Source organism: Neovison vison, chromosome 7 (assembly GCF_020171115.1).
Source record: "Neovison vison isolate M4711 chromosome 7, ASM_NN_V1, whole genome shotgun sequence".
Taxonomy (NCBI): domain Eukaryota; kingdom Metazoa; phylum Chordata; class Mammalia; order Carnivora; family Mustelidae; genus Neogale; species Neogale vison.
The window spans coordinates 11,608,177-11,633,422 of record NC_058097.1 but is presented as its reverse complement, the minus strand read 5'-3'; the positions used below and the strand labels follow the sequence as shown (position 1 = coordinate 11,633,422).

General features: G+C 60.1%; 3 protein-coding genes across 5 annotated transcripts in view; 2 read left to right on the top strand and 1 right to left on the bottom strand.

The window, feature by feature from the left end:
* The first annotated feature begins 2,020 nt into the window (after window positions 1-2,020).
* Window positions 2,021-5,155, top strand: LOC122913743 (chymotrypsinogen 2-like). 2 transcript variants are annotated; one of them, XM_044260377.1, is made up of 7 exons: window positions 2,021-2,112; window positions 3,013-3,116; window positions 3,234-3,313; window positions 3,638-3,716; window positions 4,025-4,205; window positions 4,295-4,428; window positions 4,994-5,155. In XM_044260377.1, the coding sequence occupies exons 1-7, from the start codon at window positions 2,061-2,063 to the stop codon at window positions 5,153-5,155; spliced, it is 792 nt and encodes a 263-aa protein (XP_044116312.1). In that variant the 5' UTR covers window positions 2,021-2,060. The 2 variants fall into 2 exon arrangements, with proteins under 2 accessions (XP_044116312.1, XP_044116313.1); XM_044260378.1 differs by lacking the exon at window positions 4,295-4,428 and having other exon boundaries at window positions 4,994-5,088.
* A 526-nt stretch (window positions 5,156-5,681) lies between these two features.
* On the top strand, window positions 5,682-9,406 carry LOC122911479 (chymotrypsinogen B-like). Its single transcript, XM_044256216.1, has 7 exons — window positions 5,682-5,733; window positions 6,510-6,613; window positions 6,703-6,782; window positions 7,202-7,280; window positions 7,712-7,892; window positions 8,641-8,774; window positions 9,245-9,406. Exons 1-7 carry the CDS (start codon window positions 5,682-5,684, stop codon window positions 9,404-9,406), a joined length of 792 nt encoding a protein of 263 aa, XP_044112151.1.
* A 796-nt stretch (window positions 9,407-10,202) lies between these two features.
* The window catches only part of BCAR1 (BCAR1 scaffold protein, Cas family member), a 35,210-nt gene continuing 20,166 nt past the window's right edge, over window positions 10,203-25,246 (bottom strand). For both annotated transcript variants that reach the window (XM_044255715.1, XM_044255716.1), the window contains exons 2-7: window positions 23,461-24,072; window positions 17,717-17,878; window positions 17,417-17,533; window positions 15,564-16,661; window positions 14,655-14,744; window positions 10,203-11,168 (exon numbers count right to left, since the gene is read on the bottom strand). In XM_044255715.1, coding sequence (XP_044111650.1) covers window positions 10,656-11,168; window positions 14,655-14,744; window positions 15,564-16,661; window positions 17,417-17,533; window positions 17,717-17,878; window positions 23,461-24,072 — 2,592 coding nt within the window. In that variant the 3' untranslated portion in view covers window positions 10,203-10,655. The remainder of the gene's footprint in view (window positions 11,169-14,654; window positions 14,745-15,563; window positions 16,662-17,416; window positions 17,534-17,716; window positions 17,879-23,460; window positions 24,073-25,246) is intronic.

The following is a 25,246-nucleotide window of genomic DNA, read 5'->3' as shown; positions in this document are numbered from 1 at the left end:
GTACTCGATACTGTGAGCTTCGCTGGCTGAACAGCCGGGTCGGGACACCCGGAGGCTCACCTTGGGACCCCGACGACTTCGCTGCTTGTCCCAGGCTTAAACGCGCGAGGGCGGAGGAGCCCCGCGTCCAAAAAGGACCGGAAGGGCGCGAGCCAAGGGGTCCTTCCTCGGGCTCCGGGGTCGCGACGCCGCTGGCCGGAGGGCCTCGGGCCCCGCCCCCCGCAGGAGGGCGTGCACGTGCGGCCCGCCCTCCCCGCCGCCGCCTGCAGCTGCGCGCGTTCCCAGACCTCCCCAGCCCGCGCGCCAGGTGCGCGGGGTGGGCGGGGTCTCGGCGCTCCAAGGCCGCGGCCCCACCCCCATCCGCGGCGCCCCTCCCACCTAGGGTCCTGCAAGGCCTCCCACCGCGGCCTCCTCGCTTTCCGACAGGTGGAATGACTCACCCAGCGGCTGCAGCATCGCCCTCAGCCGCTCCCGACTGCGTCTTCAATACGGCCCTACTCGGTCCCCAGCCCCGCGCCCCCGGCCTCCTACCTTCCTGACTCATGAGGGCCCTAAGCCTCCAGAGCGTGGCAATTCGCTCTAGTCATTGCCTCGGCTTGGGCACAGTCCCCGAGGCGAACGCCACCTGCTCTTGTAACTTATAGGATGTCCCTCTGGGTGAGGCCCTCCTGCCTTGGTATTAATCATGATAACTCCTCAGCTGTAGGAATGTACATTTTACTTTTTTTGGTCTCTTTTCAGTCAATTCTCCCACTCCTTTCCCCATGCATGCTTCCTAAAAGCAGGAAAAATCTGTGTTTCTTTTCTTTTGTCCCAGCCCGCTCTGGGCCTGGTAAACTAGGCTGGAAAGGAGGAACGGGCTTGCATGGATAGCAGGGTCTCACAGAGGGGGCCACCCTCCGCCTCCTGTTTTGCGCCCGGCTTTCCCACCTGTTAGTGTGGCCACCCCGCGCTGTCGTTAGACAGTCTTCTAGAATGCAGCAAGGGCACCAATAGGAATTTCAAGAAGGAGTACAGACGACCAACCAACATGGACCGGGCGTTAGGCGGAGTCCTAGCGCGGTCCTTTCATAATGCGGACAAGCATCCCCATTTTACGACTTAGAAACAAAACCAGAGAGGTCACATAGCCTGCCCAAGACTGCACAGCTGATCTCTGCAGAGCACCATCAGTGTGACGGAAGTGAAAAGCAGCCATGAGTTTTCATTTTCCTTGTGTGTTTTGTGGGACTCACGCTGTACTTCACGCTCGCACCCTCACCATCAAACTTCTCCTTCCCTGGATTCTTAAGTGCTGAGCAAGGGCCCCACTGTCCACCCTGTCACTCACACCAGAAGCAGTCCGCCTTGCCTGCCCGCCCCCACTCCATTTCCTCCTGCCTGACCCAGCCTCCACCAGGTCCCACTGAGAGCATCACCCCAGGAGGCGTCATGCTCGATTCCAGGGGTCCGTGGCATCTGGGTGAAGAGACCCGGCCTGCTGTGAACAGGCAGTGGGTGGCTTGCCCCGCCGAGCCACACTGCACATAGCCCAAGTGACCACCCCAGACACTGAACAGACCCTCACAGAGCCTTCTTGACCATCCCCAAGGCCGAAGGAACATTCTCAGCCCTGGCCGGCTGCGCCTTGGTCCCCACTTTTCCTCCCTCCTTAACCACACTGCCCGGGGCTTTAGGATAACGAACACACCAGCTCAGTGACTTGTCCAAGGTTCTCCAGCCCATGAGAGAGTAGGCTGGGGCTCCAGCCCTGCCCAGGCCTGGCTGCTGTCCCGACGTCCCTTCCTGGAAGAGGAAGCCCAAGTTCGCTGAGCTCTTCTCCGTGGCTACCTTGTTTGGAACCACCTTTGCCCTTGACCCAGACCCAAGCAGGACCATGCGCCACAGCTGCTGCCATCACACACCCCGATGCCAGCCCTGCTCTGGCACATTTTACCTCCGCAGGCACATGCCCAGGAAAGGGAATGCCACCTCAAGGTTTGCAGATAACAGCTTGGTGCACAGGGATATAACGGGGAGCTCCGCAGGCAGGCACCCTACAGCTCTCTGACCACAGCACCATGGCCTTCCTCTGGCTTCTCTCCTGCTGCGCCCTCCTGAGCACAGCCTTCGGTGAGTTTGGGGCAAGCAGAGGCCGGGAGGGAGGTCTCTGCTCCCCTACAACCCTGGGGCCAGAAGGGGCAACAGGGACCCTGCTCCCTGTTCAGCTGGACACGGTGCTGTGAGGCTAAGTGCGTCTCTCTACCCCTCTGGGCCTCACCAGCCCCATTGCCACAATGGGACCAGGATGGGACCAGTCGAGCCAGGGCAAGGCCCCCAGGAGGACAGGGAGGCCAAGTCCAGAGGGAGTGAAAAATCTTCGAACAGCTGGTGGCTCCCAGTCAGGCTCAGAGTCCGAGCTGGCGGGCAGGTACGGCGTGGCCTCACCCAGCCCTTCGGGACCCTCGAACCCAGTACTTTGAAGCTTACCTTCGTGGAGCCCTTAAAATGTGCAGGAACAGAGCAAGTTCCTGCTTTGTCTGCTGAGTCTTCTTGCAGCTTTCTTTCTTTTTTAAGAATTTATTTATTTATTTGAGAGTGAATTTGAGTGAGTGGAGGGGCAGAAGGAGAGAGAGAGAGAGTGAGGCAGACTACTCTGAGCATAGAGCCAGACAGGGGGCCCGACCTCAGGACCCCGAGATCAAGACCTGAGCTGAAATCCAGAGTCGGATGTCCAACCCAGGCACCCTGACTTCCTGCATCTGTCTCCCAGCTCTGTGAGGGTAGCAGCTATCGGACCCCCTCTCTGCAGATGGAAAGATGCTCAGAACAGTAAGGCTAGGCAGTGGTGGGGCTGGGCCCACACCCCCAGACCCCTGCCTCCAGCCCGTGCTTGGGCCCAGCTACCACCTTGCAGCCAGCCTGCTGGGCTTGTCTGGGCTGAAGCACACGTCCGACTGAGTTGTCCCTGAGGGATCCTGGGAGAGTGGGGAGCCCGGGCCCCCATCCCTTACCCCATGCTCCCACCCCCAGGCTGCGGGGTTCCTGCCATCCACCCCGTGCTGAGTGGCCTCTCGCGGATCGTCAATGGGGAGGACGCTGTCCCGGGCTCCTGGCCCTGGCAGGTGTCCCTGCAGGTAAGGGAAGAGTTCTACCCCTGAGTGGGGGACACACTGGGGTATTGGCCCACCTGGGGTCAGCCCGGGGGGCTGCTGGTGTCCAGCCAACACAGACTCCTCCCCGTCTTCCTCCAGGACAGCACTGGCTTCCACTTCTGCGGGGGCTCCCTCATCAGCGAGGACTGGGTGGTCACTGCCGCCCACTGCGGGGTCAGGTGAGGACCCAGGGTCCCCAGGAAAGCCCTTGGTCAGGGAGAGACTCTCTGGACCTTTAACTCCTTGTGCCTCGGTTTCCTTGTTTGGGAACATGTAGAAAACCCGACTCGTGCCGGTCTCCCAAGGGTCCCAGGAAGGAAACACCCAGCAGGCGTAGGGGCAGGTGTTCCAGGGGCAGTTGCTAATATTTTGAGGTTCTATCTCTGGATCAACAACTCAGAGCACATGCACACAGGTACACACACTAACACACGCAGCCTGCACCTGCTGTGTGTGCCCCCTGCCTCACAGCAGGACCCCCTTCTCTCTCGGGCCCTCTCCAGAACCTCCCACCTGGTCGTGGCTGGGGAGTTTGACCAGGGCTCTGATGCTGAGGACATCCAAGTGCTGAAGATTGCCAAGGTATGGTGGCCTGGAGTCCAGGTGTGACCCTGGGGTGGAGCGGGGGGACAGGCCCTGGGGAGTGTGGTGCCCAGGCTAATGCCTGAACATCTCCAGCTGCTCCTAACCTCCGCGGGATCCTGTTGTGACAGGGCAAAGCTGAAAGCAGGGTGTCCTGGGCCTGGGCCAGGCTCCTGGGGCCGCAGAAGGGGTTGCCATGTTGAAGACAGAAGCACGGGGGTGATCTGGGGTGGCCCAGCGCCCTGGTTCAGCCCCGTGTCAGCCTATTCCCGGACCCCATCCACAGCCAACCGCCCCTGCCCCCGCAGGTCTTCAAGAACCCCAAGTTCAACATATTCACCGTCAACAACGACATCACCCTGCTGAAGCTGGCCACGCCCGCCCGCTTCTCCCAGACCGTGTCCCCCGTGTGCCTGCCCAATGAGAACGACGACTTCCCTGCGGGGACCCTGTGTGCCACCACTGGCTGGGGCCTGACCAAACACACCAGTGAGCGCCCTCCAGCCGGGTGGGTGGGAGACGGGGGTGGGGTGGGGGGGCCGGGCTGCGGTCACTGACCGCCACCCCTATCTTTCCAGATGCCAACACCCCTGACAGGCTTCAGCAGGCGACCCTGCCCCTCCTGTCCAACACCGAGTGCAAGAAGTTCTGGGGCAACAAGATCACCAACCTCATGGTCTGCGCCGGGGCCAGTGGCGTGTCCTCCTGCATGGTACGGTCTCTGGAACTCTCCCCGCGCCCCTTCCCTCCCAGCCCAGCGTGGGTTCCAGCGAAAGCCCAGGTCAGGGGCTTGGCCAGAGAGGAGGTAGAAACCACATGCAGGCCTCTTTAGACGGCCCGACACTCTCTCCCTGGAATTCCTGCTTGAGCTGTTGTAAAAATGCTCAGTTCTCCTGGAAGAACGTCCCTGCCCCTGGGAGCAGTGCCGGGTACTGCCTGGGTAGTGGCCCATGGCGCCCAGAGGTCTCCAGATGGGTTTGGGCTCCATGGCCCGCCCTCACCACCTGTGCTTCCTCCCTGTCAACCAAACCACTTGATTAGGCGTCAATCTCAGGGTCCCAGGCGATGGCCCAGACGTTCAGGGGCACAAACCACGCAAGGAGCTGCTGTAGCTTCTTTCGTAATCCTCCATAATCCTTCATAATCCCTCCAATAGGCATGTGCCATGTGTCCACGGGCTGCCAGGCCCTCGTCGGGGCTCTGGAACATCGTCCAGGGGCCCCTGGGCAAGGCCACCTGGGCTGCCAGATCCAAGTCCCCCTTCTCTCTCCCTGTAGGGCGATTCTGGGGGTCCCCTGGTCTGCCAGAAGGATGGAGCCTGGACCTTGGTGGGCATCGTGTCCTGGGGCAGCGGCACCTGTTCCACCTCTAGACCTGCCGTGTACGCCCGCGTCACCGAGCTCATGCCCTGGGTACGGCAGATTCTGGAAGCCAACTGAGTCTCCGGCCTCGCCCTGCCATCCCTGCTGACCTGCTCCTACAAAGCCTCAATAAATCAATAAAAGACACATTGATGATGTGTTCTGCTGTGTTGGGGCCCCTGAGACCTCATTCTGCCCGTGAACTTGGGTCTTCACTGGGACGAATGGCGGGAGGGACCTGGAGGGCCTGCCTTTGGTCTTGCTTCCAAGAGATGACATGGGACCATGGCCCCCACGCCTGGCTCCACGCTTCCACCCCAGGAAGCAGCAGGGGCCTGGCCCTCCAAGTCACACTCAGGGTGCTCAGGGCCCCGCCCCGGGGAGTGGGCAGCTGGGGGATGGGCCAGCTGCCAGCCCCACACACCTGTGGTTCCAAGGACCCTTCCCAGGAGCAGCCGCCCAAGCCTGCCCAGGAACCAGGTGCTTCTCATCCCAAGGCCTCATGATAAGGAAGGGGATGGCGAGGCAGGCTGTGATTGGTGGGCGGGGGAATATAATGAGGGTCCTTCATGCTGACCCCATTCCACCTCCCGAGTCACACGCCATGAGCTTTCTGTGGGCTGTCCTTGGCTTTCTCCTCTTTGGCGGCAGCTCCGGTAAGCACAACAAAGCTCAGGGGGCGAGGCAGCCCCACACCAGACCTCTCCCACCCCCAACACCCACACCCCCAGAAGCTGGGACCTGGAGGGCCAAGTCCTAGCACCTCTCCTCACATGCCCCGCCTGACCCCCCGCCGGCCCCACGGGCTCCCCCTCAGCCTCGCTGGGTGCCTCTCCTGGGCTCCCCACTCCTGCTCTGCCTAGAGGTCCCTCGAGCCCCTCAGACTCCACGGGTCATGCTGGACCTGCCTCATCTTGGCCTCCTCCGTTGGCTCAGAAAGGGGGGGTCGTCCGGGTTCCTCCAGCATCCACATCCGCCCCTGAGCCGCTGGCGTTTGGCCTCCGGAAGGTCTCCCACGCCGGTGCCTTTGGCCTTGCCCCTTCCGTCCTCCTGACTCCGGCAGCCTCCGGGGTTTGTGCTGTTCCGGTGGGAGTAACACCCCGCTGCTACTGCAGACTCGGGGACCGCGAGAGCACCGGGACTCAAGCAGGATGTCCCAGCCCGACGACCCAGGACCCTGGGTTTGGAGGATGGAGGCTCCTCTTGGGGCACACAGTGGGTTGGGGAGCTGGCTATGTAGGAGTCTCCAGACCCAGGCTTCTAGCTCTGGTCCCCTGTTCCGGATGTCCCCAGCCTCCAGGACCCTCCACATGGGCACCAGGGCAGCCGCCGGCCGGGTCAGGAGGGGCTGGGTGCTGGGTGGCTACAGAGGCTGGAAGTCCAGTTCTTCCTCCTCGGCCCCCGTCCATTGACCAGCTACCCTGGCCCCCAGGCTGCGGGGTCCCTGCCATCCACCCTGAGCTGAGTGGCCTGTCCCGGATCGTCAATGGGGAGGACGCTGTGCCCAGCTCCTGGCCCTGGCAGGTGTCCCTGCAGGTGAGGGGGAAGCTGAGGAGGGGGCGGGATGGATGGGGAGGGGTCAGGCAGGAGCAGCGAGGCTGACTGTCCCGCTCCCCTCTCCCCAGACCAGCTCGGGCTTACACTTCTGCGGGGGCTCCCTCATCAGCCAGGACTGGGTGCTCACCGCTGCCCACTGCAGGGTCAGGTGAGGCCAAGGCTTGGGCAGCAGGGGGCCCCTGGGTGTCAGGGAACAGCCCTCACTCCCTCCCCAGGCCCCCTCCCAGGCACCGTGCCCTGACGGGAAGGGTCTGAGGCCAAGGGCGGGTGGGGAAGACGCTGTTCCCACCTCCTAGCCACAGGCAGAGCCATCACCTGCAGGAGAAAATCCCAACCCCTGTGCCCCCTGCCACCCTGGACCCCCGCTTCGTCCGGGAGAGCCACTCTAGTCCAGTGCCTTCATTGTACACCTGGGGAGCCAGGCCCCCATGTCCTCGTGGGAAGGAGAGGTTCAGCCGGGGTTTCCCGCAATTGGCAAAAGGCACACCCTGTCCCCCGTGTGCCTGCCCGGCACCCGGGCACCCCTCCGGCACCCCTCGACCCCTCTGCCACCTCCTCTCCCCCCAGGAAGAGCCACCGTGTGGTGGCTGGCGTGTCTGATCACGGCTCTGATGGCGAGGCTGTCCAGGTGTTGAGGATCGCAAAGGTACCTCGAGGGCGGGTGGGTGGGGAGGCTGCCCCTGGGGGCCCGGGACGAGGGAGGGGCAAGGTGAGCAGGGTGTGCGGGCACAGATGACCCTGGCCAACCCACTCAGGCCTCACCCCTGCACTTCTTAGTCCAGAGCCTTCTTTCCCAAGGAGAAAGCTCCTTTACAAATACAGAATGCTGCTTCTGATGGTAAGATGAAATTTTGCTCATTGTAGAAAAGCACAAAAATACAAAAACTAAATACCACCAGTGTGTCAAATGCCAGTTTCCAGAGATTTTGCCTGTGCAGCTCCATCTGTGCTCCTTTCTCAATGACTGCCCGCCTGGCACGGAGCCCTCTGCGTCTCCAGACCTCTGTCCCCACCTCCCCACGTCAACCCCCAAGTCCTCCGAGCTCTGCCCAGCCCCCCCCCCCAACGTCTCCCCAGGTTTTTGAACACCCGCTGTGGGACAGGATTATGGACACCAACGACATCGCCCTGCTGAAGCTGGCCAGGCCCGCCCTGCTCTCCAGCACCGTGTCCCCTGTGTGCCTGCCCGGCGCCAATTCCAGCTTCCCCTCGGGCTCCATCTGCGCCACCACGGGCTGGGGCAAGACCCAGTACAACTGTGAGTGGCCTTGCAGGGCCTTTTCAGAAGGGAGCCTCATTCTGATTTTGGTCTAAATTCCACGCATGTAAATCGCAAACCATAAATCTTTCTTTCCTTTATTTAAAGCCCTCATAATGAAAAATCTACCAAACATGAGTGGAGATGACCTTAGGGGTGCCTGGGTGGCTCAGTCGGTTGGGCGACTGCCTCTGGCTGCGGTCAGATGGAAACCAGTCTCCTGGGGGGCTCCCTGCTCAGCAGAGGGTCTGCTTGTCCCTCTCCCTCTGCCTGCTGCTCCCCCTGCTTCGCTCTCTCTCTCTCTCAAATAAATAGATGAGATCTTAAAACGTTGGAGGGGGCGGACACCTGGGTGGCTCATTCGATTAAGAGTCTGCCTTCGGCTCAGGTCATGATTCCAGGGTCCTGGGATGGAGACCTGAATCTGGCCCCCTGCTCAGCAGGAAGCCTGCTTCTTCCTCTCCCTCTGCCTGCCATTCCCCCTGCTTCTGCTTTCTCTGTCAAATAAATAAATAAAATACTTTAAAAAAAAAAAAGAAAAAAAAGATGAGCTTAAGCACTATCCTTGAAGACCACCTTGCGGAGAAGCACGGAAGCACCGGCAAGCGCGGCCCCCCTCAGTGCCATGCCCCACCTCCAGGCCCGACTTCTCTCCTGACTTGAGGCCAGTGGCTGTGTGTGGCACTGTCCAGGGGGTCAGGGCGGAAGGAGGGGCCCTGACCCCTCCGGGTCTGCTGTGTCCCTCCAGCCTACAAGACCCCCGACAAGCTGCAGCAGGCGGCCCTGCCCCTCTTGTCCAACGCCGACTGCATGAAGTTCTGGGGCGGCAGGATCACCGACGTGATGGTTTGCGCGGGTGCCAGCGGCGTGTCCTCCTGCTCGGTATGGCCCGGCTCTGCCACTCTGGTGCTCCGTCTCGGACCTCACGCTGCCCCTGCTCAGCCCAGAGGGCAGGTCCTCTCTGCGCGTGTCTTGACCCCCTTGCTCAGGCCAGCTGCCCAGACCCCAGCCCAGACCTGGACCTGCAGGAGCAGGGGCCTCTGCCTGAAGGCTCTCTCTGGCCTGGGCATGCTGCGGGGCTCCTGGGGGCCTCAGCCCCCGGGAGCCGGGAGTTTGTAGCCCATTGCACAGGCACTGGCCGGGTCAGAGGGTTGGCCACCTGCCCCAGGCCCTCTGGAGTTGGTGACGGAGCTGGGGCTGCCATGGGGCCCACACTGAAGGGTCTCCTGCTCAGTCACTGTGCCCAGGCGTGTCATTTCTCTGCACCGAACCTGGGCTGGGGCAGGTCAGGGCACACTGGGGCCTTGGCATCCCACTTCGGGCTTGGAAACTAGTCCTTTGTCCTCCTGCAGGGCGACTCTGGGGGCCCCCTGGTCTGCCAGAACGACGGAGTTTGGACCCTGGTGGGCGTCGTGTCCTGGGGCAGTAGCTGGTGCAACCCATTCTTACCAGGGGTGTACACCCGCGTCACCAAGTTCATTCCCTGGGTTCGTGAGGTTCTGGAGGCCAACTGAACCCCTGCCCCACCCCCCAACTCCTGCAAAACCCAAATAAAACCCTGAGAGCAACCACATGCCTTTTGCCGTCTGTGTCCTCGCCAGGGTGCTGAGGGGCGGGAGGATGGCGGCCTTCACTGGCGCCCCCCTGTGGAGGGTTGACAGATCCTGCCCTTCTTCTTAGGCGTAGGAGACCAGGGCCCAAGGTCACGGGCAGAACAATCAGGGCTAGGAGCAGCTGTTCCTGAAAGCCAGGGCAAGGGCCCTGTGGATCCCCAAGTCCCAACGTAGAGGCCAAGTCTATGCGTAATTCAAGGAAGACGCTCCGGAGTAAGTCCCTGGGTGAAATGATGAGCTTCTAAGAGCAAAGCTCTGGGTGAGGTCTGTGAAAACAAGTTTCTGTGGTGTCCTCCATGGGTTCTCTGCCTTGGAGCGTAGGCCCCAGTGGAGCCCAGCGTGCTCCGGGAGCTGCTTCAGTCCGTGCTGGCTTCCCGCCGACCTGGCCACGGGCACACCCCTCCTCGGCCATCGCGCCCTGCTGTTTGAGGATGACTCAGCTTCTCTCCAGCAGCCTTGGCTCTCAGGGTCTCGGGGTCATGGCAGACCTGCCCCCACCTTGGAGGAGATTCCTGGCCTCACATCCTTGGCCTGGCTCCTGAAGGGACCCACTTGGTCTTCACCCTCCCAAGAAGCTTCCCACAGCTTCACCCCAAATCCCCTCCGTCTGTGGCTCCTACCCCGTGGCATCCGAGAGCAAGGACACCCCTGCCTGCATCCATGAGGCCTGTTGGCTCTCACACCTCACACCAGAGGCTTCCCATTTTTAAAATTTTATTTAAATGTAGACTATTAGTCAAATGATTGGAAAATCAATAATGAAAAATAGTGTTTTAGAGTTTTTCTCCTGGTACAGTGGCGCTTGCGGTGTGGGGGGGTGAGGGACAGGGCCCCCCAGTGGGGCTAGGATCAGCTCAAGGGGTCCTCTGAGGCCATGGGGATCGAGGGGTCTTTGGGCCCCGGCGCCGTGTACGCAGGAAGACCCCAGCCTACTCCTCAGCCTTGGCTCCTGGGGGCCCAGCTCTGCTTGGGCTCTGCTGAGGAAATGCTGTCCCATATCCTGCCCCGTCATAAATATGTACAAATCCCTGGACAGTCTGGGGCACCAGGCCCGGGCAGAGCTGGGGTGCCTGTCCCCACGCCTACAGCATGGCAACTCTCTCGGGGCAGGTGTCCTCCTCCCGACCCCCATCCCTCCGGTCACCGGCTCTCAGGCTGCTGCCAGCTGGCCCAGGACTCGGCGGAACTGCTGGGTGCTGTGGCCCAACTCCTTGACCCTGTCCACCATGTCCTGGGCGGCGGCGGGGGACGGGTACTGCAGGGCAGCGGCCTTGGTCGTGGCCACGATGCCACGCAGAAGGTCACACAGTAGGTTGCTGTAGTGGGTCACCTGGCTGCGCACGTCGGCCGCCTTGGCCTGCCGCGACAGCGTGTCCCCGATGAACACCAGCTTGTGGGCGCTGAGGATGACAAACTTGCTGTGTGCCACGAAGATCTTGGGGGGCTGGTTGGTGGCCACGGCAGTGAAGAAGGCGTCCACTGCGTTGGTGAGGGTGGTCAGGTTGGCCTCGCACTGCTCCAGGTAGAAGAGCAGCAGCTGCCGGTCCGAGGGCCCCAGGCTGCCTGTCCGCCCCGGGGCCAGTGGCTGCGCCGGGGTCCAGTTGGCCAGGTCGTGCTCTATGGGCCGGGACACCTCCTGCTCCAGCCGCTCGAACTGCTTCAGCTGCGGCAGAGGGAGAGCAGAGTGAGAACCGCGGCCGCACTGCGCCGAGAGAGAACGGGACGGCTCCCAGCGGGAGCGGGGACAGGCGCCGTCTCTAGGCCACGGGCAAAGCATGCATCCGCAGCGGCCTCCCGACACTCGCCAGTAACTTCTGCCAATCGCAAAAGGTAGGATTCCATTTATGTAACATTTTTGAAACCATGAATGATCGACACAGAACAAATGAGCAGCTGCCGTGGTTGGGGACGTCAGTCTCTGCTTACTCGGGAAGCAATCACTGTGGGAAAGTGTGTGAAGGGGACACGGACCTGCTTCATACTCTCTGCAGCTTCCTAGGAACCTATCCATACTTCACAATGAATTTTAAAAGCCCCACATTTTGTCTTTAACATATACGTTATAAAAAGATTCAAATGGGGACACCTGGGTGGCTCAGTCAGTTAAGCACCTGACTCTTGATTTGGGCTCAGGTCATGATCTTGGGGTCACGGGATCGAGCCCTGTGTAGAATGTGCTTAGCAGGGAGTCTGCCTGATTCTCTCCCTCTACCCCTGCCCCCAATCACGCTTTAAATAAATTAATCAATTCTTTAAAAAGAAAAACTTCAAATACACCAACAAGCAGAAAACAAGATAGCTGTCCACTGGTATGGTATCTCGGGTCCCTGGAAGTCACCCCTGGTAGAATATAATCCAGGTCAGTTATCTCTTAGACCCAAACACTGAAGTATTTGCAGACGAAAGGCTGTAACGTCTCCAACATGGTTTGTGGGGTAAGGCTGCCAGATACCCAGCTTAGCAGCCGTCCCGAGGGGCTGGGAGTGGGTGAACGCACCCAGGGGACTGCCTTCTTCAGTTTTATAAGGGAATTCAATTTCCCATTATAAAAACTTTAAACAGAAGAGATGTAGCGGGGTGTCCCTAGCCGGCTTAGCTAGGAGAGCGTGCAACTCTCCATCGCAGAGTTGCGAGTCTGAGTCCCACAGTAGCGATTACTTAAAATAAAATCTTAAAAAAAAGAAGAAAAAGAAAGGTCATGGTATTTGTAAAACTTGTTACTTGTACCAAATGCTGTTTTCTTACAATACATAATTTTTTCAGTATTTCTAGGCTACATGGTCCATCTGCATGTTTTTTACAAACTGTCTTAGTCTCTAAAATACTTCTCCAATGTACTTATTAAAACACAAATCCAGGTCCAAGCGGATCCATGCAGTTCGCACCCACGGTGTTTGAGGGCCGACTGTTTTACAGCCGTCCTTCCAGCCCCGAGCCAAGGGCACGGGCCCGCCGTCAGCTGGCCTGTGTCCGCGCAGGGGAGACGGGCTCGCCACGACAGCAGCCCCCGCCATGCAAGCTGCCCGTGTGGACTGGGCTGACTGACCAGGGGCCGGCGGGGCTGTGATCAGCTGTGCACAGGCTCAGGCACAGACAAGTTCTGTTTCATCCAAGATTTCAAGCCTTCATTTAATTAGCAAAACCAACATGGAACTGCCCCTTCCTCATCCCCAAAACAATCGGCGGCAACCTGGGGAGACTCACCGTTTGGCCCCCTCAGCCAGGGAGGGGATGCACACTCACTTTCAGTTCGAACTCTTTTCCATTCTTTGACAATTCTTTTTTTTTTTAAGATTTTATTCATTTATTTGACACAGAGAGAGAGATCACAAGTAGGCACAAAGGCAGGCAGAGAGAGAGGAGGAAGCGGGCTCCCCGCTGAGCAGAGAGCCCCATGCAGGGCTTGGTCCCAGGACCCTGAGATCATGACTTGAGCCGAAGGGAGAGGCTTAGCCCACCAAGCCACCCAGGCGTTCCTATTCTTTGACAATTCTTAATAGTTACCTAAGATTTTACTGTATTGTTTGTTTTATTTATTCAAGCAATATTCTGGGGCGGGGACAACTGACACGCGTGTCTACATTTGATGAGCCTGTACCGTAGTGGTGCTTTAGGTCCCTGGCCGAAGGGCACTCGACCTTTCTAGAGCTTTTCATGTATATTCCTATCTCTTCTTCCAGCCTTTAGTAATTTACCTTTGGGATCAAGCAGGTCGGTGAAGTGCTGTTCACGGAAGTAATTCTGGGAACACCCGAAATGTCCCACCAACAGGGGACTAGATAAATAAAATGCTGGCACAGTCCAGAGAAGTCACAGAGTTTGATAAGGCGCATGTCCGTTTCTTAAACTAGCGGAGATTCCATACATCAGACAGATGATGGATGGATGGATGGATGGATGGATGGAGATACCTCTAATTATGAACTTTTATCCCTTTACAGAGTATGTTCCATGGGCCAGGCTTCTGCTCTTCCCTCCCTTAATTCTCACACTGACCCTGAGATGGACCCACTATGGTCCGTACCTTATAGCTGGGCCAGTGGTGGCTCTGCAGAGGGCAGGGTGGAGCTGGGAAGCTCTCCTGGCTCTGCCATCCTCCCCATGCCTGGGGCGGGGTGCGGGGTGCCGAAAACCTGATGGGTGATTTTTCTGTGCTTACTTCATGCTTGTCTGTATTTTTTTTTCCATCTTCATAATCAGAATAAAGCTACCTTATTTATTAATTTATTTTTATAATCCCTTTCCTACCCTTAGGAAATGATCCGAAGTATGAAGAAATTCTGTATCTGCTCACAAGTACAGCAGTACCATTATAATCAGGGAAACTGGGTACGACATAAGCATTTAATACTCAGACATGTTGGGACGCCTGGGTGGCTCAGTTGGTTAAGCAGCTGCCTTCGGCTCAGGTCATGATCCCAGCGTCCTGGGATCGAGTCCCACATCGGGCTCCTTGCTTGGCAGGGAGCCTGCTTCTCCCTCTGCCTCTGCCTGTCTCTCTGTCTGCCTGTGCTCGCTCTCTCTCCCTCTCTCTCTGACAAATAAATAAATAAAATCTTTAAAAAAAAAAAATACTCAGACATGTCCCATGACCTTTAAAAACAACTGAGGAAGAATGTTTAATGCCATGGGACAATTTTGAAATAAAAGCAGATGTTTTGGGGCGCCTGGGTCGCTCAGTGGGTTAAAGCCTCTGTCTTTGGCTCAGGTTGTCATCCTGGGGTCCTGGGATCAAGCCCCACATAGGGCTGGCTCTCTGCTCAGCAGGGAGCCTGCTTCACCCCCTCTCTTTCTGCCTGCCTCTCTGCCTACTTGTGATGTCTGTCAAATAAATAAAATCTTAAAAAAAAAAAAAAAGGCAGATGTTCCTGCTCACAAACTCAAGAACATGAAAACATAGAGGCTACTCTGGACACAGGAGCAGAGCTACAAATGAGCCCAAGGGTACCCCCACTGCCTCAGGGGCCTTGTTTCCTGCCTTTTTACACTTTTCTCTGTATTCCCATGTCTACCACGATCATTCTGATAATAACACACAGAAATCCAACAGACGCACGGAGACAGTTCTGTGGCAGGGAGGGCCGTGGGAGGCTCGGCTCCAGAGGGGCTGCTGGGGTCCCCGGCCCCAGCCCAGAGAAGGCATGCTTACCTGCTGCAGCTCCAGCTGGCCCTTCCCCTGCCGCATGATGTTGCCCTTTTCCAGCAGCTCTTTCTGGGTTTTCTCAAACTCTTCCTTCCCCTGGAGGCAAGGCACAAGGACTGGGCTGAGTCAGGAGCCCCACTGGCCTGGGGGAGCGCAAGGCCCCGTCGGCAGCCACCAGGTGGCACTGGATGCCAGACCCAGGCTCACGCTGCAGGCACCAGGCCCACAGCAGGAACAGCCTCCCAGGAGGGAGCTCTCCAGGCCCCTTCCACCAACTGCGGGCCCCTCCAGGGGGCCAGGCTATCCTCCCTGCCCCGGCTCCCATACCAGGAATCACATCCAAACCCTTCCCCTTGGCATACAGGGCCTGTTCATCCATTCCTGACCACTGGGCCTTGGCACCTGCTGACTAAACCTGAAATGCTCCCTACTGGGGTACTCAGTTGGCATCCGGGTCTCTGTGCTCAGAGGCCCACCTTCCCATCTCCTGGTTTTCTTTCTTTCCCAATGCCTGTAACAATCTTTGTTTTTGCTTTACTTCAAAATCCCTCTCCCCACACACAAGAGAGCTGCTTCTGTCCTGCTCACTGGAGCAGCTCAGCCCCTGCAAGTGCTCAAGGGCCGTTCCTGGCTGGCACTGCAGGGCCTCGGATGACATGGCCACGTCAGCCCAAAGGCCTGAGGCGGGTAGAGGACTGGGTCTGGGCGGGGGTTGCATCTGGCCTGGAAGGTCAGAGAGTGGGCACAGGAACTCACTGAGGCCTACTGGGGTCCAAATTCTTCTTTTCCACAAGAGGACTCAATGTGGAGGGGATCGAGGTGCCCAGGACAGGGGTAGCAAACTTAGAGACCTGAGGAGGCCAGCAGGCTCCCCCAGGGGGCTCCCCTGGGAGCCGGGACAGGGCTGGCACTTACCTGCAGGTGGACGTAGTCGTAATCCTCCATCCAGCCCCCCTCACTGTTCTCATACTGCCCATCCGGGGAGTCCTGCGAGGTGAACTTAGGGGGTGAGGGCAGGGGCCGGGACTGGATGCTGCTGGCCTTGTCGATGGGGTTGGGGTGCAGGGGGCCGCCCCCCTCTGGCCCCCCAACGGGGGCCTTGGTCCGTCTGAAGAGCAGCGAGGCGTTGCCGTGCAAGAAGGAGGCCAGCTGCTTGGCGTCCTCGGGCACAGCCCGCGAGCAGGCCACCAGGCGGTCCACGTCTTCGGCAGTGGTCCCCGCGCCTCCGCGGCCCCCCTCGAGAGCCTGCCCGTGGGCCACCAGCGTCTGGTACACGTCCTCCATCTTCTGCAGCTGCCGGCTAAGCTTAGCGTGCAGCGTGCGGTCCGACGTGTGCATGGCACCGCCTATGGCGCCGCGGGCGAACTCCAGCAGCTCGTGGACGGCGCCCTGCACGGCAGCCACAGCGGCCCGCAGGTCCTGCCCCGGCAGCTCCTGGGGCGCGGGGGCGCAGCGCCAGCCCCCGCCGGTGCCCGCGCTGCCCGCCAGGTCCAGCAGCTGGGCGACGGTGGTGCTCACGGCCTGCTGCAGCCGTGCCAGGGCCTCCACCGCCACCTCCAGTTCCAGCGGCTCGCGGCCCGGCCCAGCGGCCTCCAGGGAGGAGGCCGACTGGCTGCTGCGCGTGCTGCCGGTGCTGGAGGCGGACAGCCGCTTGGCCTCGCTCGGGGGCTCTCGCTCCGCGGGCGGCGGCACCGCGTACACGCTGTCGTCGGCCACGCTGCCGTCGGCCGCCTCGGCGGGGAGGAGCCGCTCGCGGGGCACGTCGTAGAGGGGGCCGGGGCCGGGCCGCCGCAAGCCGGGGGGCACGTCGTAGAGGTCAGGAGCGGGCGGGGGCACATCGTACACGTCCTCGGCTGGCAGCGAGTCCGGGGGCGGCGCTGCCAGGACCAGCGGGTGGCGGGTCGGGTCGAAGGGCTTGGTCTTGGCGAAGGCGGGGGGCACGTCGTAGGTCTCCTCACGGAGCAGCGGGCCATCGGGCACGTCCTTGCTCACGGATGGAGGGACATCGTACACCTGGTAGGCAGAGGATCGGTCAAGGCTGCCTATCCACCTGCCCAGATGGAGCCCCCGAGGCAGGACTGGGCCACTCATACAGACACAGCACCTGGTGTCCCGGTTCCTACCCACACAGGTTAAGGTTAAGAACCCAACTCTGGAGCCAGCCCTGAGCTCAGAATCCCAGCTCCACCCCTTACTGGCTGTGTGACTGAAGGCAGGTGACTCAACCTCTCTGTGCCTGTCTGCTGAGTTGTCAGAGGGGAGAACCCACTTATAGGTTTGTGACCAGGATTACAGGAGTTTGTTCACTGTGCAACTACAAACACGTGCTGAGAGGACAGCTGTGACACCACCTCGCCCCCATCACCCCCGTGCGGTCTCTGCTGTGCACCAGGAACCTGGCTGATCTGTGTGTTGTATTTACAGTGACAACACCCTGCTTCACCCAGGACAGTGACGGTTTGTTCCTGATGCCCCCCCTCATAATTCCTGGTCCCCGCTCACTCTCAGAAGGGTCCAGCTTTGAAGAACGAACTCGGAGGTCTCCTTGCTAATATCCTGTGTGATCCCCTCAAGAACCCAAGAAAGGCCCATGAGGGGGGTCTTTGTAGAGATGAGGAAGTGGAGGCTGGAGCACTCAGTCTGCACTTCTGTCACAGACTGAGGGGCAGAGCGGGGGGCCTGCAGACGTGGGTCCCCACCCCCGGCCCACACTCTGTCGCACCCAGCCCTGTATACACACCAGGCCCAGCTCCCCACCGACTGCTTACCGCGTGGTGGGTGGACAGCGGCAGGCCTTTCTCCACACTGGGGGGCACATCGTATACATCCAGTGATGGGTCCCGGCCATTAGGACCCTTGACAGCCATGGGTGGTGTGTCGTAGACCTGAGGCAGAAAAGGTGTGGTGACACACAGGTGCCAGTGCCAGGGCCACCGGAGGGTACAGGAAGAGCAAAACCACCACAGCACCAACCCCAGGACAACCCTGGCCGGGACAGGGGTAGCCCAGCTCCCTAAGCTGGGCTGGGCCGGGCCAAGGTGCCCCCAACTCCTAGACCCAGTACCCACCTCTTGGCCATACTGGCTGGGCAGCAGCCCCCGAGCAGGGGGCACGTCGTAGATGTCCTGGGGCCCTGGGGCCAGCAGGTGGCGGGGGATGTCGTACTCGTCCTGCTCTGGCTGGGAGGCCTCAAACACATAGCCCTGGCCCACACGGGTGGGCACCACCACCTGTGGGCAAGAGCCATCAGTCACCAACCTGTCACCACCAGCCTGGAAACCATCTTCCAGGACCCACCCTCAGGTCCCCAGGGAGAGTCTACGCAACGGGGGCGGTCTCCGAGGGCGGGCCTGGAGGCCAGCGAGAGACCAGGGCATTCTCATCCTCTGTGTTCTTTACCCTTTCCTCGATGTGATACAGCAGCTGGAGAGCATGCGAACCCCCAGGGTTTGTCCAGAGTCGTCTGATTCTGGCCAGGAAATGACAGTAGTTTACAGCTGGATGACCTGGGAAGTCCCAGAGGAGGGTCTGCCCTGGACTGAGATGGCCCTGCCTGATGTCACCTCCTAGATGCCCCCTCCCAACTTGGGGAAACAAACAGAGATGATGGTGCCAGGCTGTGCCCACCTAGAGGTAGCCTGCAGGAGGTCCCAATGGCTGGTGGTGGTGCCTCCAGAAGCTGGTGCCCCTGCCCTCTGCCACTGAGCACATCCTGGGAAGACTCCTGAAGGCAGGCCCACCAAGGACTCCCACTCAGGGCCGTTCTTGGGCTCTGCTGGAGAGCTGGGCGAGGGCGTGAGGGAGGGGTCAAGACTAGAGCCAAGAACCCTGCACTCCCCAGCACACCACACCCAGAGGGCCACCCAGACCATCTCTAACCCAAAAAGGGGAAGACCTAAGTCAGGGGACGCTGGCTCTGAGAAGGGGCCAACACATTCCCCTCTCTGGTACCCTTCCCCGGCCTGGCATCCAGGACAGCAAGCTGCGAAAGTGCCCGCGACAGCCTCTTCTTTCCAGGCCCGCGACCTGGCCCAGCAGGGGCCGGGCCGGAGTTGGGTCTGGGAGCCACGGCCCAGTGGGAGGGGCTGGCAGGATCTAACCCGGCACAGGGCAGGGCACGCCTCCCCCACAAGCCTCCCCGTTCAAGCGCTCTGGGACAGAAAGGCCTTTTGTTCCCTAGTCAAAGGGGATGTCTGGAACAGAGGTGACTCAGGACCTCCCCACACATCTCTGGGGGCAGCAGGGCTGGCCCTCGGGCTCGGTGCTCCCAGAACCCGGCATCCCGGGCCTGCAGCGGGCCCCACGGCACTGACAGCCGGCCCTGCACGCCCGTGTCCTGAGGATCTGCAGGCACTGGTTACCCCGATAGCAGCAGAGCACCCCAGGCCTGGGGTGTGGGCACTTTTCTGCACAGCCCCGGGCTTGGCACGGCCCCCGCTGATGAGGCCTGTGCCCTACCTCCCAGGCAGCCCGGCAGACAGTTAGCTGCTGGGGTGAGTGCTGGGGTGGGGGGGTATTCCCCGCCCACCCCCCCCCCCCAGCGTGTCTGGGAGTGGAGCTGGCGGCCCTCCCCAGACTCATCTCCCTCCTGGAGCCCCAGACTTGAGTCTCCTCCAGAGCTATTTTTAGCCGCTAGAACCTGCCAACAACAGGACAGGCGGGGCAGGCGGGGGCTAGCGGGACGTGGCCGGTTGGCAGAGCTTTGGGGTGAGACCCGAGGTGTCTCCAGGCCCCGCAGACAGCAGATGCCCCACGGAGAGCCCCCACAGTGCGTCTCAAAGACAGAGCCAGTGGGGAGCACCGGCGGAGGGGCTCTGGGGCCGGACCCTGGGCCCGGGGCCGTCGGCAGCCTGCCTTCCACTGCTGCACGGAGCTGTGACAGGAAGCAGCTGGACAGGCCAGCAAGTGCTCTCCCTCAGAAGGAAGCGGGAAGGCAGCCCCCCGTGAGGAAAAGCTTGTCAGAGAAACCTACTCTCCGGGGAGCTGCTGAGCCCTCTAATCACAGGCTGCCCCACTCTGCACCTGAGGCCCCATGAGCAGGACCCCGAGGTCCCCGGGGGCTGGGTGACACAGCCAGAGCCCAGGAGGACACACAGAACTCCTGACCCAAGGCCCTCAATCTCCCACACAGACACATCTCAACAGAGAGAGAACACACAAAGACACACATGAGACCCAAGCTGGGCTGGGCGTATGCAGAGAGCAGGGGTGAGCCCAGAGACCCCACTGGGAAAGGCCCCACACTCTGCCACCTTCTACCTGGGCCAGCCGGCCCCCTCCAGGCTGCTCAGCTATGTTCTCCCCCTTTCTGCAGAGTGGACGTCACCCCATGTGACCCAGGATGGCTCCGGCTCTGGCCCACTCCCCTCTAGAAGCCTCGGCATCTTCCCCTGGAGCACTGCTGGAGTGCTGTGGGACTGAGTAGGTGACAATCTAACCTCTCACCCAGACTGAGGGACGTGCTGGACACGGGTCGCTTCCAAGCTCCTGGACTCCCAGGAGGTACAGGACTGAGCTCAGCTGTGTCTGTCCAGGCGCCTGACCCAGCACCACAGCTGTCCCCTCGGCACAGCTGCGGCCCCTAACCCAGAGGCACTCCCCCACAATCGACCTCACAAAACATGTCCCTCTCTGGGGGCCCCATCTGCTTCCGCTGTCAGCGTCCTCTGGCTACGCCCCAGCCTGGAAGGTGCTAATGCAGTGGTGTGGGGGTGCCCTCTCCCCAGCCACACATGCCACTGGGCCCCAGGCTCCTGGCATCTGACCCTTCCCCTCCTGGCCAGTGGCATCACTCGCCCCGGGCTTCCTGGGGGGCAGGGCCTCCCACCCCACCCACCACCCTGGCAGGGTCCCTCCTCACCCAACCTCACCTCTACCCCCAAACTAAGAGCCTTTGTTTCCCAGACTTCTGAGGAGCAGCACAAGGTTTATGAAAGCACAACCTGGAAATGTGGGGAAAGAGGCCTGTACTGAGACATTTACTGCCTCACTGTAATCCAGACCTGTGCTATTAGAAACGTCCTGGAGCCCGCCCCAAGGGGAGGGGCGACACAACAAATCTGAGGTGCCCATTACAATCACCTTAAGGACCCAAGAAAATGCTTCTGACATCTGTGGGACTTACAGTCTCAAAAATGCAAAAAGTCTGCATACAAATCTGTTTAAGACATAAAAAGGATGCAAAGATAAAATGTGCCCAAATTTCCACCGATCACCTCTTGACTGGGCAATCTCCTCTCCAGGCTTTTTCTTTTCTTTTTAAAACTTAATTTACTGATTTGAGAGAGCGAGAAACAGAGTACGAGCAGGAGGTAAGGGGAGAGGGAGAAGCAGACTCTGCACTGAGCAGAGAGCCCAATGCGGGGCTTGATCCCAGAACCCTGGGATCAGGACCTGAGCCAAGGGCAGACACTTAACCAACTGAGCTACCAGGTGCCCGTCTCCAGACTTTTTCATAGAGTATATGTTTTCTAAGACAAATGAGCATTGCTTTCATGATCAGAACATAAAAGCAGAAGCTCTCGAGGCTGCCTAGACCAAGAAAAACAAGGCTTCGCAGGGGAGGACAACCCGCCAGGCCAGGGCCCTCAGGACACAGTCCCGAGCAGCACTACCACTGGGCCCAGCCAGCTGAGCCCAGATGTCACCTGAGAGCCAGAGTATCACCTGGGAGGGTCACAGAACCCACAGCCAAATTGTGGGCTCAGGTCCACAGCCCAGCATGCTCCCGCTGCTGTTTCCTGGCCCACGGGCTTCCAGTGCTTGGAAGGACTAGGGCACCAGGACCAGCCTGGCAGTTTAGGGAGGGAAGTGGGAAAGGGAAAGGGCATGCCCCCCTCCCCGGGTGTGAGTGAAGTGTGGAGTGTGTGTGTGTGTGAGTGTGCAGGGGATGGACTCTGGCCTGTCCTGAGGCTCTCCAGCTGGGCACTGTTCTCTGGGCCTCCCCATGGGGTAGGTGTTTCCCCAGCAGGGCTCTGCTTCTCTCCCTAAAGCCACCTTGGGAATGGCCTATCTGGGCTCTTCCAGTCCAGCGCGGGGTGCTTCTGCCACTGGCCAGACTCTTGCCAGGCAGCTGAAGGAGCAGGTAGGGCAGGAAGTGTGAGCTAGTGACCCTGGTGACCACAGTCCAGGCGCCTCCTCTCAGCCAGTCAGCCTGATCCCTGGCCGAGTCTCCCGGTCGCCATGCTGTGCCCCGAGGGCAGGCGCCCCCATTAGCCCTGGACACACCCTGAGGACAGAGGCTCAGGGCCCTGGGGGGAGCACCCACTCAGCCACTGTCTCTCCGGGCACGGTGGCTCGAGAGGAGGCATGACACCAACACGAGGCCCGGTCTGGGTGGCAGGGAGTGGATGCTCCGAGTGCAGCAGCTTCTCCCACGGGCCAAATACTGCCCCAGCACCTGGCCTCTCCCGCCAGGGCTTCTGGGGCATGCTGGCTGCTGGGCGGGCTGAGGGCCCTCCCTGCTGGCACAGGCTGGGTTTCTCAAGGTCCTCCTGGCTGAGCTGGAATGAAGAACAGCCATGGAGGGGACAGGGAGAGCGGGTGTGGCAACCCGGTCCTCCAAAGTATATGGGACACCTCCTCCGCTTCTGGGCTCCCAGAAATTCCACTCCCCAAATCTTCAAGGGATGTGGGCACGGAAAGACACAGGCCAAAGGCAAAAAGAGGCTGATCCTGTCTCGGCCGAGAGTGGGCTAGGGGCTCCCTCTTCGGTCAGCCTCTTTCTGACGCGCGGATGGACTTGGGGGTACAATGCACAGGCAGGCCGGTGTGGAGCCAAGGGTGCTGCCCCCAGGGCCCTATCCCCCGGCCCAGCATCCCCTGGCAACAGCCCACACGGTGACCTCTGAGAGGCCCTCCTCCGGCAATCCCACAGGCAGTGTCCTCCCCACGGCCTGGGCGCCTGTGGAGCCAGGAACGGCCGGAAGATGCGTTCCACGCCCACCCAAGGAGCAGACTCGCACACCCAGAGGACTCATGGGAGCCCCAGGGCACAAGGCGGCCGGCCTCTCCGCTCCGTGTGCCTCCCTCCCCTGCAGGCTGGGACGCCGACACGCTGGCTGGAGCTCAGGAGGCAGCCATCCGGGCCCGGGAGATGCAAGCCCCGGGCCGAGGACGGCAGCATTAACAAGACGGACTGGGGTGGGGGGTGCCGAGACTCGTGGAGGTGCTTCCTCAGCCAAATGGTGACACGTGAGAAAGCTACGTCTCTGACTCCATCTACTCCTATGGATTTTCGGCCGTGCCTGCCCAACTGCCACACTGAGCTCCTTCCTTCCAGTGCTGCCCCCAGGGACCCCTTGCTCTCCTGGATGCCCCCCACCCCACTGGGCCCTGCACCCTGCCCTCTGTGGGCCGAATAACATCACCAGAACGTGGAGTAGGCAACCGCCCGCCGTCAGGCTGGGGTCTGGTTGTTCTGGAGCATCAAGCCCCCCACTGGGCTGTCCGACGCACACACACACACCCCCCACCACCACTGCTTAGGGTTCATGTGCCCAGTCCTGCCGGCCCACCCCTTCCGGACTTCCAGACCTTTGACAGACACTGCATCCTTTGCTGGGGACACCCTCCCACTGGGGTCTGTCTGCTGAAGGCCACTTCACAGTCCAAGGCCAGCTGGGATCTCTTCTCTGGGAGCTGCCTGTCCATCTTCAGTAGCCAGATAACAGTCCCCAAACACTCACCTCCTGTCCCCGCCCAGACCAAACATGCAGCTGTTGCTGGAGCCCTCGAGACCCCAAGGGTCTGGCCTGGGCCCAGAAACCAAAGCCAGGGGGTGGACTGCCCGCTCAGGCCAAGACAGCCTTACCTTTGCTGGTGGCTTCGTCCCCTCCCAGCTGCGCGTGTCCATGGATGGGGGAACCTGGTAGATGTCATGCCCTATCCCAGCAGCAGGTGGCACCTGGTAAATGTCCTGGGCGGGGCTGCCAGGCCCTGGGGGCACCTGGTAAAGGTCGGGGGCTGGGCTGGGAAAAGGGTGATGGGGCATTTGCTTTGAGAACGTCGATGTCTGCTTCGCTGGGGGGGACTGGAACTGTGGGCTGGGCCCAGGCGCTTGGTAGAGGCCTTGCTGAGTCTTGCTGGGGGTGGGCACCAGGTAGACGCTATCGGGCTGGGGCTGGTATGCGGCAGGAAGCATGGGCGTGTACTGGGCAGCCGGGGTGTGGAGGCCAGGCTGGGGTTGGGCCGCCGGGGCAGGTGGGCCAGGTCCAGGTCCCGCCGGCTTCTTGTCATGCATGCCCACCAGGATCTTCAGGCGGTTTCCGGGCACAATGCCTTGGCGCCCATGCAGTGAGCAGAGCCACCAGCCATCCAGGCCCTGTGTGTCCCGCTCCAGCACGGTCATGATGTCGCCCTTGCGGAAGGAGAGCTCATCTGGGGACTCGGCCACGTTGTCATAGAGGGCTTTGGCCAGCACGTTCTGGGGAGAGAGGACACAGGGGTGCATGAGGATGGATGCCGGGGGCTCGGCGGACCGCCCAGCTGCCACCTGAGGCAGCTAATCTTGGCACTGAGAAAAGATGGTCTGAGGAGATTCTGGGGCCTCTGCCCCTCCTGCTTCTAGCAGAGACGCCCAGCTGATCCCAGCGTCTCTCAAATAAGCCTGGACACTACCTCAGACTCCTCCAGAATGCAGCTGCGTTCTACACTCCAGGGATGGCACGCCACAAACTCTTGGAAACTACTCCAAAGTGGTTTAGCGGGCGCTACAACCTGCACCAACGCTGAGGAGGACAGCAAGAGTGACAACAATGACCAGCAGGTTCTGGGAAGAAAACAGGACGCACACCCTCCCTGCTCCAACCCCCGGGTCCTGTTGCCCCGCCAGCCAAGAGAAACACACTGGCGTGTGGGGAGGGGATCTGCCGGGACAAAGTGGCCCTCATCTGCAGACCACGTGACCAGCTCCGAAATAATTCCAACAAACCAGGACCAGCAACTGATGAGAGAGAAATACAGAAAAGCCTGCACCACCACCACCAACAGCTACTCGTTACTTAGGAATTAATCAAGCAAAGACAGCAGGAGACCTCAGGGCAAAAAGTGTGGACGTTCTGCCAAGAGGCTCAAGGAAAAACCTAAATAAAAGAGAAAACACACCAAGTTCACGGTGGGATGACTAAGCACTATGAAAGGCCAATTTGCCTGAGCTTACTTAGTAAGTTACAATTGTAACAAAAACGCCAGTTTTCTTTTCCTTTTTTTTTTTTTTAAAGGAATTTAACCAAAGAGAAAGAATCCTTCTAGAATTAACGGAGAAAGAGAGGTCCTTGAATAAGCAGGTCAGTTCTGAAAATGAAATGCAACGGAGCACACTCTTTTTGGAGTATGAGGACGTGCCAGGACTTTGGTTCAGCGAGCTCTCTGGGGACCAGTACCCCAGGACAGGGCTGGCTGACAGCCCGGCGGCAGAAGCCCCACGCGCAACCCTTCATGGCAGCACCCCAGGGCAGAGGGCAGGCCAGGGCTGTTTCACAGGTGGCATTAGGAAACTCATTCATCGGAGGAAGAAAAATCAATTCACACACTCGCCTCAAGTTATAAACAAAGAACAATTCAAGACCCACGAGTCAAAGACACAACTCTAACAAAAG

What these genes read in the sequence shown, in the direction of transcription:
- LOC122913743 (XM_044260377.1), top strand. Translation starts at nt 2,061, where the DNA reads ATGGCCTTCCTCTGGCTTCTCTCCTGCTGCGCCCTCCTGAGCACAGCC. An exon ending in GCCGCCCACTGCGGGGTCAG is followed by an intron (nt 3,314 to 3,637) that starts GTGAGGACCCAG and finishes GGCCCTCTCCAG; the next exon opens with AACCTCCCACCTGGTCGTGG. An exon ending in GGGCCTGACCAAACACACCA is followed by an intron (nt 4,206 to 4,294) that starts GTGAGCGCCCTC and finishes CTATCTTTCCAG; the next exon opens with ATGCCAACACCCCTGACAGG.
- LOC122911479 (XM_044256216.1), top strand. Translation starts at nt 5,682, where the DNA reads ATGAGCTTTCTGTGGGCTGTCCTTGGCTTTCTCCTCTTTGGCGGCAGC. An exon ending in GCTGCCCACTGCAGGGTCAG is followed by an intron (nt 6,783 to 7,201) that starts GTGAGGCCAAGG and finishes CTCTCCCCCCAG; the next exon opens with GAAGAGCCACCGTGTGGTGG. An exon ending in GGGCAAGACCCAGTACAACT is followed by an intron (nt 7,893 to 8,640) that starts GTGAGTGGCCTT and finishes GTGTCCCTCCAG; the next exon opens with CCTACAAGACCCCCGACAAG.